Source organism: Helobdella robusta (assembly GCF_000326865.2).
Source record: "Helobdella robusta unplaced genomic scaffold HELROscaffold_16, whole genome shotgun sequence".
Taxonomy (NCBI): domain Eukaryota; kingdom Metazoa; phylum Annelida; class Clitellata; order Rhynchobdellida; family Glossiphoniidae; genus Helobdella; species Helobdella robusta.
Window position 1 is genome coordinate 180,682 of NW_008703893.1, and position 12,327 is coordinate 193,008.

At 33.2% G+C, this 12,327-nt stretch overlaps 3 protein-coding genes across 3 annotated transcripts; 2 read left to right on the plus strand and 1 right to left on the minus strand.

The window, feature by feature from the left end:
* Positions 1-349: 349 nt before the first annotated feature.
* Positions 350-4,697, minus strand: HELRODRAFT_169578 (hypothetical protein; the record flags this gene model as incomplete). The annotated part of the gene is made up of 6 exons (XM_009015421.1): positions 350-2,943; positions 3,076-3,145; positions 3,242-3,493; positions 3,693-3,839; positions 4,185-4,271; positions 4,392-4,697. 6 exons carry the CDS (start codon positions 4,695-4,697, stop codon positions 350-352), a joined length of 3,456 nt encoding a protein of 1,151 aa, XP_009013669.1.
* Positions 4,698-6,020: 1,323 nt separating this feature from the next.
* Positions 6,021-8,862, plus strand: HELRODRAFT_169579 (hypothetical protein; the record flags this gene model as incomplete). The annotated part of the gene is made up of 5 exons (XM_009015422.1): positions 6,021-6,044; positions 6,182-6,325; positions 6,499-6,795; positions 6,905-6,983; positions 7,109-8,862. The coding sequence occupies 5 exons, from the start codon at positions 6,021-6,023 to the stop codon at positions 8,860-8,862; spliced, it is 2,298 nt and encodes a 765-aa protein (XP_009013670.1).
* Positions 8,863-8,994: 132 nt separating this feature from the next.
* On the plus strand, positions 8,995-12,137 carry HELRODRAFT_98081 (hypothetical protein). The gene is made up of 2 exons (XM_009015423.1): positions 8,995-9,190; positions 10,183-12,137. The coding sequence occupies exon 2, from the start codon at positions 10,213-10,215 to the stop codon at positions 11,710-11,712; it is 1,500 nt and encodes a 499-aa protein (XP_009013671.1). The 5' UTR covers positions 8,995-9,190; positions 10,183-10,212; the 3' UTR covers positions 11,713-12,137.
* The last annotated feature ends 190 nt before the right edge of the window (positions 12,138-12,327 follow it).

A 12,327-nucleotide genomic window follows, 5' to 3' on the forward strand; every position in this document is an offset into this window, starting at 1 on the left:
AGCAAAAGACAAGGATCAAGAAAAAAGCACAGAAAAACAAGAAGAATCGTAAATACGATCGGCTAATCTTCACAATTTACTTCGATATGCATGTTTTGATAATTATCAAGAATATTTACGCAATTTCACTTGACAATTTATTTTTTGAAGTTTCGAAAACAATTTATTTTTTAATAAATTTGAATCGAATATATAATTAAAAAAAAGCCTTAATAAATCACAAAAATAACTTCGTTAAATAAATGGAAAAGCAAAAACTAAATAAATTTCTTAGAGAATAAAGCCGTCTCAATGAACGATCAAACAGTGAAAATAAAACGGTTTGACAAAATTTTCTACCCTATTATTATTACTTATAGACAAGTCTTAATCTTTTCATGTTTTTAATATTTTTGGCAGTTTGCTTAGCCGATTTTTTAATTTTTCGGCCTGTTTTTTTGGCTGATTTTTTAATTTTTTGTCCGGCTTTTTTAATCTTTTTACCGGTTTTTTTAGCTGATTTTTTAATTTTTTTACCTAATTTTTTAATCTTTTTGCCGGTTTTTTTGGCTGATTTTTTAATTTTTTGTCCTGCTTTTTTAAGTTTTTTACCTGTTTTCTTTGCAGATTTCGTTAATTTTTTGCCATATTTAGTATTCATCACTTTTTTTGCGCCTTTTTTAACTCCTTTTTTGATTGCTTTGGCTCCCTTCTTTACCCCTTTTTTAATTTTTTGGGCACCTTTTTTAATTTTTTTACCGGTTTTTTTTGCAGATTTTTTAATTTTTTTACCGGTTTTTTTTGCAGATTTTTTAATTCGTTTCGCGCCTTTTTTCATTCCTTTTTTAATTTTTTTGGCTCCTTTTTTGATTTGTTTTGCACTTTTTTTGGCACTTTTTTGAATTCTTTTGGCCCCTTTTTTAGCTCCTTTTTTTACTCCTTTTTTCGGTTGTTTTGCACCTTTTTTAATTTGTCTGTCACCTTTTTTGGCTCCTCTTTGAGTTTTTTTAGCACCTTTTTTAGCTCCTCTTTTAACTTTTTTAGCACCTCTTTTAGCTCCTCTCTGAGTTTTTTTAACCCCTTTTTTTGCTCCTCTCTGAATTTTTCGGGCACCTCTCTTTACTCTTTTTTGAATTTTTTTACCTCCCCTTTTAGCACCTCTTTGTATTTTTTTAGCCCCTCGTTTTGCTCCTCTTTTTAATTGTCTAGCACCTTTTTTACTTTGTCTGCCACTTCTTTTTGCCCCTCTTTGGATTTTTTTAGCACCTTTTCGTGCTCTGCTTTGAATTTTTTTAGCACCTCTTCGTGATCCTCTTTGAATTTTTTTAGCACCTCTCCGTGTTCCTCTTTGACTTTTTTTAGCACCTCTTCGTGCTCCTCTTTGGACTTTTTTAGCCCCTCTTCGTGCTCCTCTTTGGATTTTTTTAGCACCTCTTTTTCCACCTCTTTGAATTTTTTTTGCTCCTCGTTTTAGCCCTCTTTGATCTTTTCTAGCACGATTTTTTGCTGCTCTTTTAAGTCTTTCTGCACGTGCGTTTGCATCCCTTTTAAGTTTTTTTGCTCCTTTTTTCGCTTGTTTTTTTAATGCTTTTCCCCTTGCTTTGGCCTCTTTTTTAATTTTTCTAGCCTTCATTTTTGCTAACGCTAGACCTGTCAACTGTTTTCTTCCTCCTTTTTCTTCTTCTCCTTCTTCTTCCTCTTCTTCCTCCTCTTCTTCTTCTTCTTCTTCTTCCTCTTCTTCTTCTTCTTCTTTTTCTTCCTCTTCTTCCTCTTCTTCTTCTTCTTCTTCCTCTTCTTCTTCATCCTCTTTTTCTTCCTCCTCCTCCTCTTCTTCTTCTTCCTCTTCTTCCTCCTCCTCCTCCTCTTCTTCTTTTTCCTCTTCTTCTCCCTCCTCCTTCTCCTCTTCTTCTTCCTCCTCCCCCTCCTCTTCTTCTTCTTCCTCTTCCTCTTCTTCTCCCTCCCCTTCTCCCCCCTCCCCTTCTTGCCCCTCCTTCACTCCTTTTATAAGTCTTCTTGCTCTTAGTTTTGCTTCCCTTTTAAGCCTTTTTGCTTCTAGTTTTGCTTGTTTTTTTAATGCTTTTGCCCTTGCTTTAGCATCTTTTTTCATTCTTTTACCTTCCTTTTTTGCTAGTTCTAGTTCTGATAATGGTTCTCCCTCTTCTTCTTCTTCTTCTTCCTCCACTCCCTCTTCTCCTTCCCCTTCTTCTTCATCTTCACCCATGGAGCTAGGATCTCCTTCTGCACCATCCCCCCCTTCACTAGTTGTTTCAGTGACTTCTGTCGACTCGGTGGTTACAGTTTCAACTTCGGTATCGGCATCGGCTTCGGGGGAAGAGTTTTGTGATTTGTTATAAGCGATCAAGTTATGTTTATTTTCTTTCATAATATGATCACTTTTATCTATTTGCTGGTAAATTTTATTTTTTATGTTATTTTTGTCTTCATGACGAGATTTTTTTTTTCGAAGATTTTTTTGGTTTTCTTTTGCGGTCAGTTTTTCTTTTCCTCCAGCAAGCATATCAAATACATTTTTATTGCTTAATAGCAAACAATGGTTTTTGTCAGCCACGTTTTCGTGAATGGAAATGCTCTTTGAGAGACGAGTTTCTATCACGTCATTTTCAATATTTTGCTTTTTAAGAGTGCCCTTTGAATTTTTTTGTGCCTGAGCGTTTTGCATGTATGCATCTTTTAACGTTGGATTTGTATCATTTTTGCAGTCATTGTTATTGGAATTGAAATTTTCCATCAGTTCATTTTTTAAAAATGTCTGATTATTTTGTAATGTTTTCAAAGTCGCGAAACTCGTGACAGATTCACTGGAACAATTGGTTTTCGAATTTGATGACCTACTTTTATTGTTGTTGGCGTTTTGATTTGCGTTGCTTAAAACGCTGCTTTCCGAACTGCTGCTGCTTTTTGTATCGGGCGAGTTTCCATAGTTGATTGTATTCTCCATGTCATCTATAACATAAATTGATCTCACAGTAAGCATGATGATAATCAATATCAATTATTTATTTAGTGAAAAAATAAATAATTTTTTATGTAATATTTTAAAATTAATTTTCTTCATAAAATAACAAAATAATGTACCATTGTCATTGAGTAGTCGATAATCGCTGAGGGTATGCAAGTAGACGATTAGTCCAATGAACATGATCATCTATAATGCATAAATTTAACAACAAATTTAATTTTTTTTAAATTATTTATTGTTGAGTTGATTGCTCAAATGAACTACAGCAGTCACGAAACAAACTTCATTTATCAGCGCCAAGAGTAAAGTCACAAAAGCCCATTGAAACCAAGTGTATTGTAGATAGCTTTTGATTGATTCTAAACAACCCCGCCTAAAATTAGTTGTATTTGATATGGAGTTTAATTCCTTTTGCGCGCACAAGTCGAAAGAAGATCCGCGGTCACAACAACTGCTTGGAAGTTGATCCATCGTTCTAGGGCTTGTTGTGGCGGCACTCTCCATCTTTTTAATCTTCGTTTGTTCTTCTCTGTTCTGCGTGTCAATATTGTTCAACTTTTACCGTTTTTGTTTCAATTAAATATTATTTTAGCAGTTTTAAATGATTTTTAATGTTTTTTTTTAATTTATAAATTTTAAATATTAAAACAATTTTAATCGCTTGTTATCACAAACTAAAATCAAGTTATAGTTGCAAATTATATCATAAACACTGCCTTCTTTCATAGCTAACTTGGCTCACAAATCTTTTTTGGAACCAGTCGGTATAATTGTCAACTCCACAACAATGGAATTCTTCCTGAATGCTGTTCCAAGCGTTTTTCAAGTTTGATTTTGTTTCGTACTCATTCAACGTTGACCAGAAATCAGAAAATAAAAACTGTTTGTCAGATTTTAAAATAATAAAATGGTCAAAGATTGAATAGACGGCGCGTTGGTATAATGGTTAAGGTGCCTGGCATTGCTGTTGCAGGGACCGAGTTTAAATGTAGAGATCTTCGCCTACCATATGCAAGCATGTGATGCGTGATTCAACTGTGTCCAAATGCACTGTTTTTGTAGAAATAATGTATAATAATGCATCTTTGTCGCTTGCCATGGCACAATATATAATCATATTATTAATTATATTATTATTATTTTAAATTAAATGAAATGAAAATTTTACTGCGGTAACGTCGCTATGATGAGCTCTATTAACAAAACAGCTTGCCCCGAGACAGACCATAGTGATCAACTGCGCGCTCAACAACCCGTATACTTGCCTTTTCTTTTGGGCATAAGTTGCATCTTTCTTCTTTGAACAACAAACCTGCGAGTAATTTTTAATTTGCAAGATCATTATTCACAGTTTACTCGGTCACATTATGTGAAATGGACGTGTCCATTATTTCAAAGTTCAATCATATTAATGTTTCAAATGTATAACAACCTTTGTTGTTAACAAGTGGAGCAGTAGCAGAAGGGCTGCGTTTGTGATGTAGAGGGAGTTGATAAGTAAGGCTTTGTACGAACTCTGCCCATTTTTGACATTATTGTCCGCAATCTGGGAAAACTCTTCCCTACAGATAAATCTTTGTAACCGAACAACAATAGTAATCAGTGACACAAAAAGTAACAAAAAAATAAAATTGGTGAGTGTGGACAATCTTTTGATGTTATCTTTCAGGCGAGATTCACTTTTCCATCGCCGTCTGTCTAAAACCATGCCATTTCTATCGAATTTGTTATGCTCCATTAGATTCCTACCTTAGTCCTGAAAGACTTTAAAGATTGTTCCATGACACTTCGTTTGGCGGAGCGTTTCATTTGAGGTTTGTTTGTATGTTCGACATGAACTTTTTACCATTCTTATTGAATGAAATACAAATTTTACATTCTAATCAAATGTTTTAAACTAATTCGTGCTTAAAATAAAATACAATAACAGAGAGGTTTGCAATTAGAAATAAATAATTTTAAAGATACAACATATGACGTACAACCTACGCATTTCAATTTTTTGTTTGAAAAAATTATTTCTTAAAATAAAAATTTAGGAATTAATTTAAATATTCTTTCAAATAACTACTTACTGTCTATTAAATACTAAAATATCAATAAACTGTCAACCGATTGTAATCTTCGTTCAATCTATGAAATTTCATCGAATGTCTTGACATTGATTCGGCCGGCCATTCTTAACAATTTGTGTAATGTCACATTACACATGATTGAATTGATTGATCATTTCATAGGGTGCTGAAACGACTAATAACGTAGATTTTCTGTGCCAAAGTTTACAAAATCAATATATATACATAAAGTTTAAAAATTAAAAAGATCAGTTGGAATACCAAGTGAGTTTGCCGTCAGTTTTCATCTTTTAAACTACGAAATTGTTTAATTAAATCATTGCGTATTTTTTTAGTTTTGTGAAAAATTACGAAATCAGATTTAGAGTTCAAAATTTGAAATTTGGAAAAAACTATAACAGAAATTGATGGCAGAATTCATAGCAAAAATTATTACAAAAAACATTGATAAAAAAACGGTGAAAACTACCAAGAATATAATTATTTGTGAATATATAAATAGGTTTGTAAATATTGCGCTTGATAATGTATTATAATTACGTAACATGTTGAGTTGGTTACCATAAATCGTTACGTCATTTGCTTTTGAAAAACAGATTTTCAACCATTCCAGTTTAATACTTAAAAATTCCGATTATTTTCGTAAATATTATCGAAATCAACTATTAATAACTCACAAATATTATTTAATAACGTCAAAACTGGATAAAAATAAATGTAATCGAAGTTTTGTTACGAATACGAAACAGAGAAGTAACTAACGTTCAACCAGTCAACAAATAAACAGTGAAACCTGACGAAGGCGAGCATCATCAGTTCGTTCGATCGCCTCCGAACATCGATTTGATCAATGACGATCTGGTCATTTTGTTTCAAATTATAATTAAACTTGTTTTTAAAATAGTTAGGCATCGTTATAAAAGTCAGCAAAGAAAGTTTGGCTTATGGAAAAGAACCTATTCAGGGTTCTTTCTCGTACTTTTCTGATGACAAGAATTTTTGGATCTAAAGTGATCTACTTTACAAAACGTTTTATTTTTTTGATTAATTTGAACGCATTTTTAACAAACAACCAAATGACACTTTTTCAACTTTGTAATATCAAACTCAGGTGTAGATTTTTAAGTTTGAATAAACTAAACAACAGGAAATTCCGAAACCGCTGAATGAAGAAGGATACAGTGGTGGAAAATGGCATCCACCTTTTTGCTCCTCTGTGCCAATGTCCGCAATGATCTTACTGGCAGTTAACCTTTTTGTCCTATCTGGCTATAACAACATTTTCAAGAAAGTTAGTACACTTTTTACGCCAAAAATTTGATTCCCACAGTAAAAATTTTAAACTAGAAATATTTGAAATATTTGTCTCGAAGATTTATGTTTTAATGTTATCTATTTTTTGAATAATGATTCACTGTGCTTTTTATTACGTTAGCTAACATTTTTCAAAACTCGCATCAATAGGACCCGCTAACGAACTTGCAACAAAACAATAAAGATGTTGTAATTGGAGATGCAATATACTTCAATCGGCTGAATTTAGAGGATGAAGTAAACAGCAAAGAATGGATCTTGAAAAAGTTAGTTTCTTCGTCTCACAATGATGCAGTCGTCGAGAAGATAGAACGAACGCGCCAATCGGCTGCCAATGCAACAAGCGACGATCTTAAGACCACTGAAAGCTTTGGAAACTGTAGCAAAGATAAAATTAAATGGACGCAAAATGTAGTAATGTGTCTTATCGCATTGCTACATGCTGAGGTTGAACTATTCATTTTTTTTAATGAGTAAAGGCAGTTAAAACAAATTTATTTGTGAGTTTCCTGGCATGTTACTTGCAAATTTTATATTTAAATATTTTAATCACTAGGTTGCATTACTTATGCTTTTGTGGGTTATGAGACAGTTTGATTCAATGTTATTCAATCGTCATGCTCGACTAATTGAAGGTGAATGAAAACATTCTTCAACATTTTTAAACACCTGAAATTAAAAATATTATTATGAAATATAGTTTGCTCCTGCCAAAGTTTGCATTTTAATCACTTAATTCAAATTAATTTATACTCTAAAGGTAACAGCAACAACAAAGGCAGCAACGACAACAACAACAACAGTAACAACAGCAGCAATGACGATGACGAAGATTTGGAGGAGAATGATGACTTTTCATGGACAAACAGCAAATACGTTACCAGCGACTCCTGCTACACTACCAGTCGCTCAAACAAAAACGTAAACAACAAGCCGAGCTGCTCAAGTGTAGGCATTGCAAAAGAAAATCATTATTCTAAGTCTTCTAATGGAAATACAAACTTTAATCACAAACGCGAAGAGCACTACGTGGAAAGTCAAAAAAAATCTAAGAAGAAATATGAAAATTCTTATGCTGCCAGGGACACACCAAATGTTCTGAAATCAAGTGCAGTTCAGAACTTGAAATCTCCAAAATTAGATCAAGTGGTGAAAGCAAAAACCCCAAGCAAAGAAAATCATAAAAAATCAAAAGATGAGTCTAAAGTTGGAAAAGAAGTAATCGATGATAAAGCATTACCTGATAGTACAAGACGACATAGCAAAATTGACAATTTGGACAAAAACTTATTCAACAGAAGTCCAGACACACCTTTTGTTGGGAAAAATCAGTCAGTGTCAACAATTATTTCTAAGAGCAAAAGTAATTCAACAGCAGGTAAAAATAAACAACAAATAAACAAGGAAGAAAAACTGGAAACACCATTTTATTCTAAAAACTGTTCAAGAGCTTCGAATGATTTTAGACAGAGCCGTACAGAAAATGAGAAACTATTTGGAGTTTCCGGAGAAGAAACTGGTTTTTCCGAAAGAAACCTTTGCAATTCCGGTGTAAAACAACGTAAAAAAGGTTCAGCCAAAACCTCAGACAACACCGCCGCAAACATTTATGATTTTAATTTCAAAGATTACAAAGGTGAATGTGAATTTGAAAATTTTACTGAAAATACTATAGCAGGAAATTCTGAAGGTGAAACAGAAGAAAATTTGGACGAAACGGATTTTAACTTGACACAAAATGCGAGTCCACTATCTTCATCGACAGCAACTAAGGAGAAGGGTAAAAATGCCTCTGAAAGTTCAAGTGCATCGGTCGCGTCTGCAACCACTTCCAGGACTAAAACTGCTCAGAGCGAACCTACCGAAACTACTGCCGCACCTACTGTGGTCACAAGCATTGCTGCATCAACTTCTTCTACTTTGTCGGTACGTGCAAGAAAGCCTAAAAAATCGGATAGAAAAAGCAAAAGCTCTAGGAGAATTTCAGCAAGAAAAAAAGGCGACAGATCAAAAAGACGTCCGAGTGGTTATAAAAAATATCGACCACGAGCATCAAAAAGTCGCAGGAGCAGAAAGTACCACAAATCTCCAAACGAAAGGTCGTCTCAAGAAAGCTTAGGATCGAAAAGGAGGTCCAAGCGTAGAAGAGCTGGAGAAACCTCAAGAAGGAACAGACCATTTAAAGTTAGTGAGAAACGCCTGTCAGACTTAGAAAGAAAATTTAGTGGTGATCCAAAAGACACTAAAAAGCCGTTCGCAACCAATGAAGCGAGAATGAAAGAGTTGATGGAAAAGTTTAGCGACGATGAAGGAAGACCATTCAAGATACACGAATACCGTATGGACGAATTAAAAGAAAAGTTTGACAATATAGAAGGCCAAAAAGAAAAAAAGCAAAAGGCAAGCAAGAGCAAACAACGACATAAAGCTAGCCGTAGGGGTAAGTCTGCCAAACAAAAAACCTCACCGAAAAAGCAGCAGAAAAAAGGAGAAGGTAAAGATAAAAAGAAGTGAAATGACGACGTTTTACAAAAGTTTCAGCAACCGCACTGATTCATTGACATATTGTTACCAGCGAATTAACAAACATCAATTTTTTATTCCCGTATATTCAAATTTAAAAAAATCTATTGAAGAACACCAGAAATTTTTAACTTGTTTACTTTTACACGATAAAGTAATTTCTACTTGTTTGTTTACCAAGTGAACTGCAATAAAAAATTAAAATCAAATTTTTTTACTGATTTTTCGAGAATTTCTTTCAAAAGTTTGACTGATTTGCTCCAATAGAGCTCAGATCTTTTGGAAGTCAAGAGTTTGAAAGATTAAACATTCTCATCTTGTAAGAAGCTTGATGATTAATGAGATTTCAATTATTTTACCTTTATAAAAATTATAAAATAAAATATTAAATTTATTATTTTATTAAAATTAATTCGTTAATTCGAAATTAAATTTTGAACTTTTGAAAGCCTAAATTTGAGTCTATTTTTATTTATTTATAAAAAAAGTAATTCACTTGATTTTTAATTTTTTTTTATAAACAATGGAAAATCACAATCAAAAATATTATGCAAGCAAACAAACAATGAATGGACAATGCAATAGGCTTAAAAAAATTTACTATTTTATTTTTAATTAAATAAATTCAGTTAATTATTTAAAATTTGAATATTAAAAATTAAAATAACCTTTAAAAATTTAAGAAACTCCATAATAGTAATACAAAGCTTGATTCGTTTGATGTTTTATTATTTTTCAATAATGACATATAATATGATTATAATATGTTTGTAGACTTGTAGTTTAATGATGTGTTGTATAAAGTTGCTTATACTATAAACATATAAACTATAATGACTATAATAAATTATCTCTATCTTATTTATATATCTAAATTTTCTAAGTTTAATTTTCAAATAAATATGATTTTATCAGTCAATATTAAACAATTTATTGTCCTTAATTCATTATTTTAATAATTAATTAAATGAATTCTCATTTTATCAGTGAATTTATTAGTGAAATGAATGGTTTCAGTATTGATTTTATCATATATTATATTAGTCATATAATTTAATAAAAAAAAAGCTAAACAATTATTCAATTTCATACTTGACACCTAGATTGAAAGACACGAATCTGCATAGCATTATTGATTATTAATTAAGCTTGTATAATATACATTGTATATGTAACATTTGCCACCTAGTCAAACATTTTTAATAACTTGAAAATTATGAAATTTAACTCAAGGTTTTTTGATTATATTGCGATATTTCCCTTATAATTTTGTACATTTTTCATTTCCATATTAAAAATTTTCAATTGCAGATGTTGACTTAACGTTGATTGCAAGCTAACATGAAGTCATTATTGTTGAAGCATGCCGGCTATTTACCATTTCTCTCCCTTAAATATTCAAAATACCTGCTGAATAATTTGTATCGTAATTTCTCCACAACGAGCTTCTTCTTCAAACAGGAAGAGCTTTTTCCGCAAAGATTAGTTTTGCCGGAGTCACATGGCTACACACCTGTATTATCACCTGCTCAGGTAACTTCGATGCTAACCAGCAACCAAGCTACACATCACTATCCGGTGGGTGGACCAGTCACTCGTTTTGACAGCAGTCAGCTTTCTTCAAACAATCCCATTGAAGACAGAAGAGCTGTTGGCAAGCTAGTTCAGACAGGAGGTTTACTTTTCGGAGTGTTCGATGGCCACGGAGGAGCTGCCTGTGCTCAAGCTGTCAGTGAAAGATTATTTGATTACATTGCCTTGTGTTTGCTGAGCCCCAAACAGTTGGAGCATTACAGTAGACTGATGAGAACTTCAGAGCCCCTGTCTCTTCTTGATCTGTATCGCTTTCAAAATGATTATTTTAACGAGGATCTTGTGGAATTTTATTCTCAAAGTTTGCAGAAGTTTGTGGTGGAACATTTAAGCACTACTGGTCTTGAAGATGAAAATGATGAAATTGCTAACAGCATTATAGGCTACTTGAAGACTGCATTCAGACGTTTAGATGATGACATTTCATATGAAGCTATGCCTGTTGGTGGGAAAATAAATGAAGATCTTATGTCGATCGCCATGTCTGGTTCCTGCTGTTGCACGGTGCATATATTGGGGAAAACACTGCACACAGCAAACATAGGTGATTGCAGAGCAGTTGTCGGTAGCCTGGGGCAAGATGGTCATTGGGTTCCAAAAGTTTTGACTGTTGATCACAATGTTCATAACGAAAAAGAGGCTAAGAGAATTCACGATTCGCATCCTAAATCAGAGTGGATTTCACTCATTAGAAATGGTCGACTTCTGTCGCAATTAATACCTGTCCGAGCTTTTGGTGACGTACGATTTAAATGGCCTGTGAAAGACTTGAAAAATTTAGTTTCATTGCTGGGCAACAGTCCTTACGCTCAGAGTATAATACCGGCACACTACTATTCACCTCCCTACTTGATAGCTCGTCCGGAAGTGAAATCGCACGAATTGACGGATTCTGATCACTTCGTCATTGTAGCATCAGATGGACTTTGGGAGATGTTGTCAAACGAAAAAGCCGTCGAAATAGTCGGCGACCACATCACCGGCAAACAAGCCACCGATAAATCTGTCGATAGAGAACGATTCACGCTCGGTGAAATTAATCAAATATTACGCGAGAGGCGACGTGGCGAGGCTCACCGCACAACAGACAGCAACGGGGCCGTCCACCTTTTGAGGCATGCACTCGGATACGAACATCGAAAAGTTTCAGAAATGCTCACTTTTCCGCCTCAAATTTCACGATCCTATCGAGACGATATCACAATTATTATTGTTTATTTCGACACGAAATTTCTTGCAAAACAATAAAACTTCGAATTATTTTTTATAAAGATCAAATTCCTTACGTAGGGATGGTTTTATTGTTAATCTCATTTCAGTTGTACGCGTGCTCATATATTTATTTTAAAATAATATTCATTTGCTGCAACACAAAGCTTTCGATCGGTTGGACTCATGGGATATACATGGTTGGACCACATGATAAACAGTGGAACCGACCAATCGTTGAATTTTGTTTAGATTTCAAATTTGTTATGGTAATTAATTTTATCATTATTTAATTTATTATCGTTAATTATTTAAAATCTGTTGAAGCTGTCTGTTTTTATTTGCTGGTAGTAAAGTTGCCTATGTATTCTTAGAATTTTCTATCTAGGTTATTAAACTCAAATTTGGATGGATGTTGGGATTTTTTAATAAATCAGAAGTTTTATTCGTTTCCACTTAGATCTATCATATGCTCTCTGTTTAAATGGGCGCAGAGTCAAATGGAGAAATACCTCGGGGACAAAATTTAACAAAGCCATATAATTTTTTTGAATTATTTTTACAATGACGTCAGCCTACAGAATCACTATTTGAAGATCAACAAACATTATGTTCCGCTTTTCATCATTTAAATTAAAAGATCAATTTAATTAA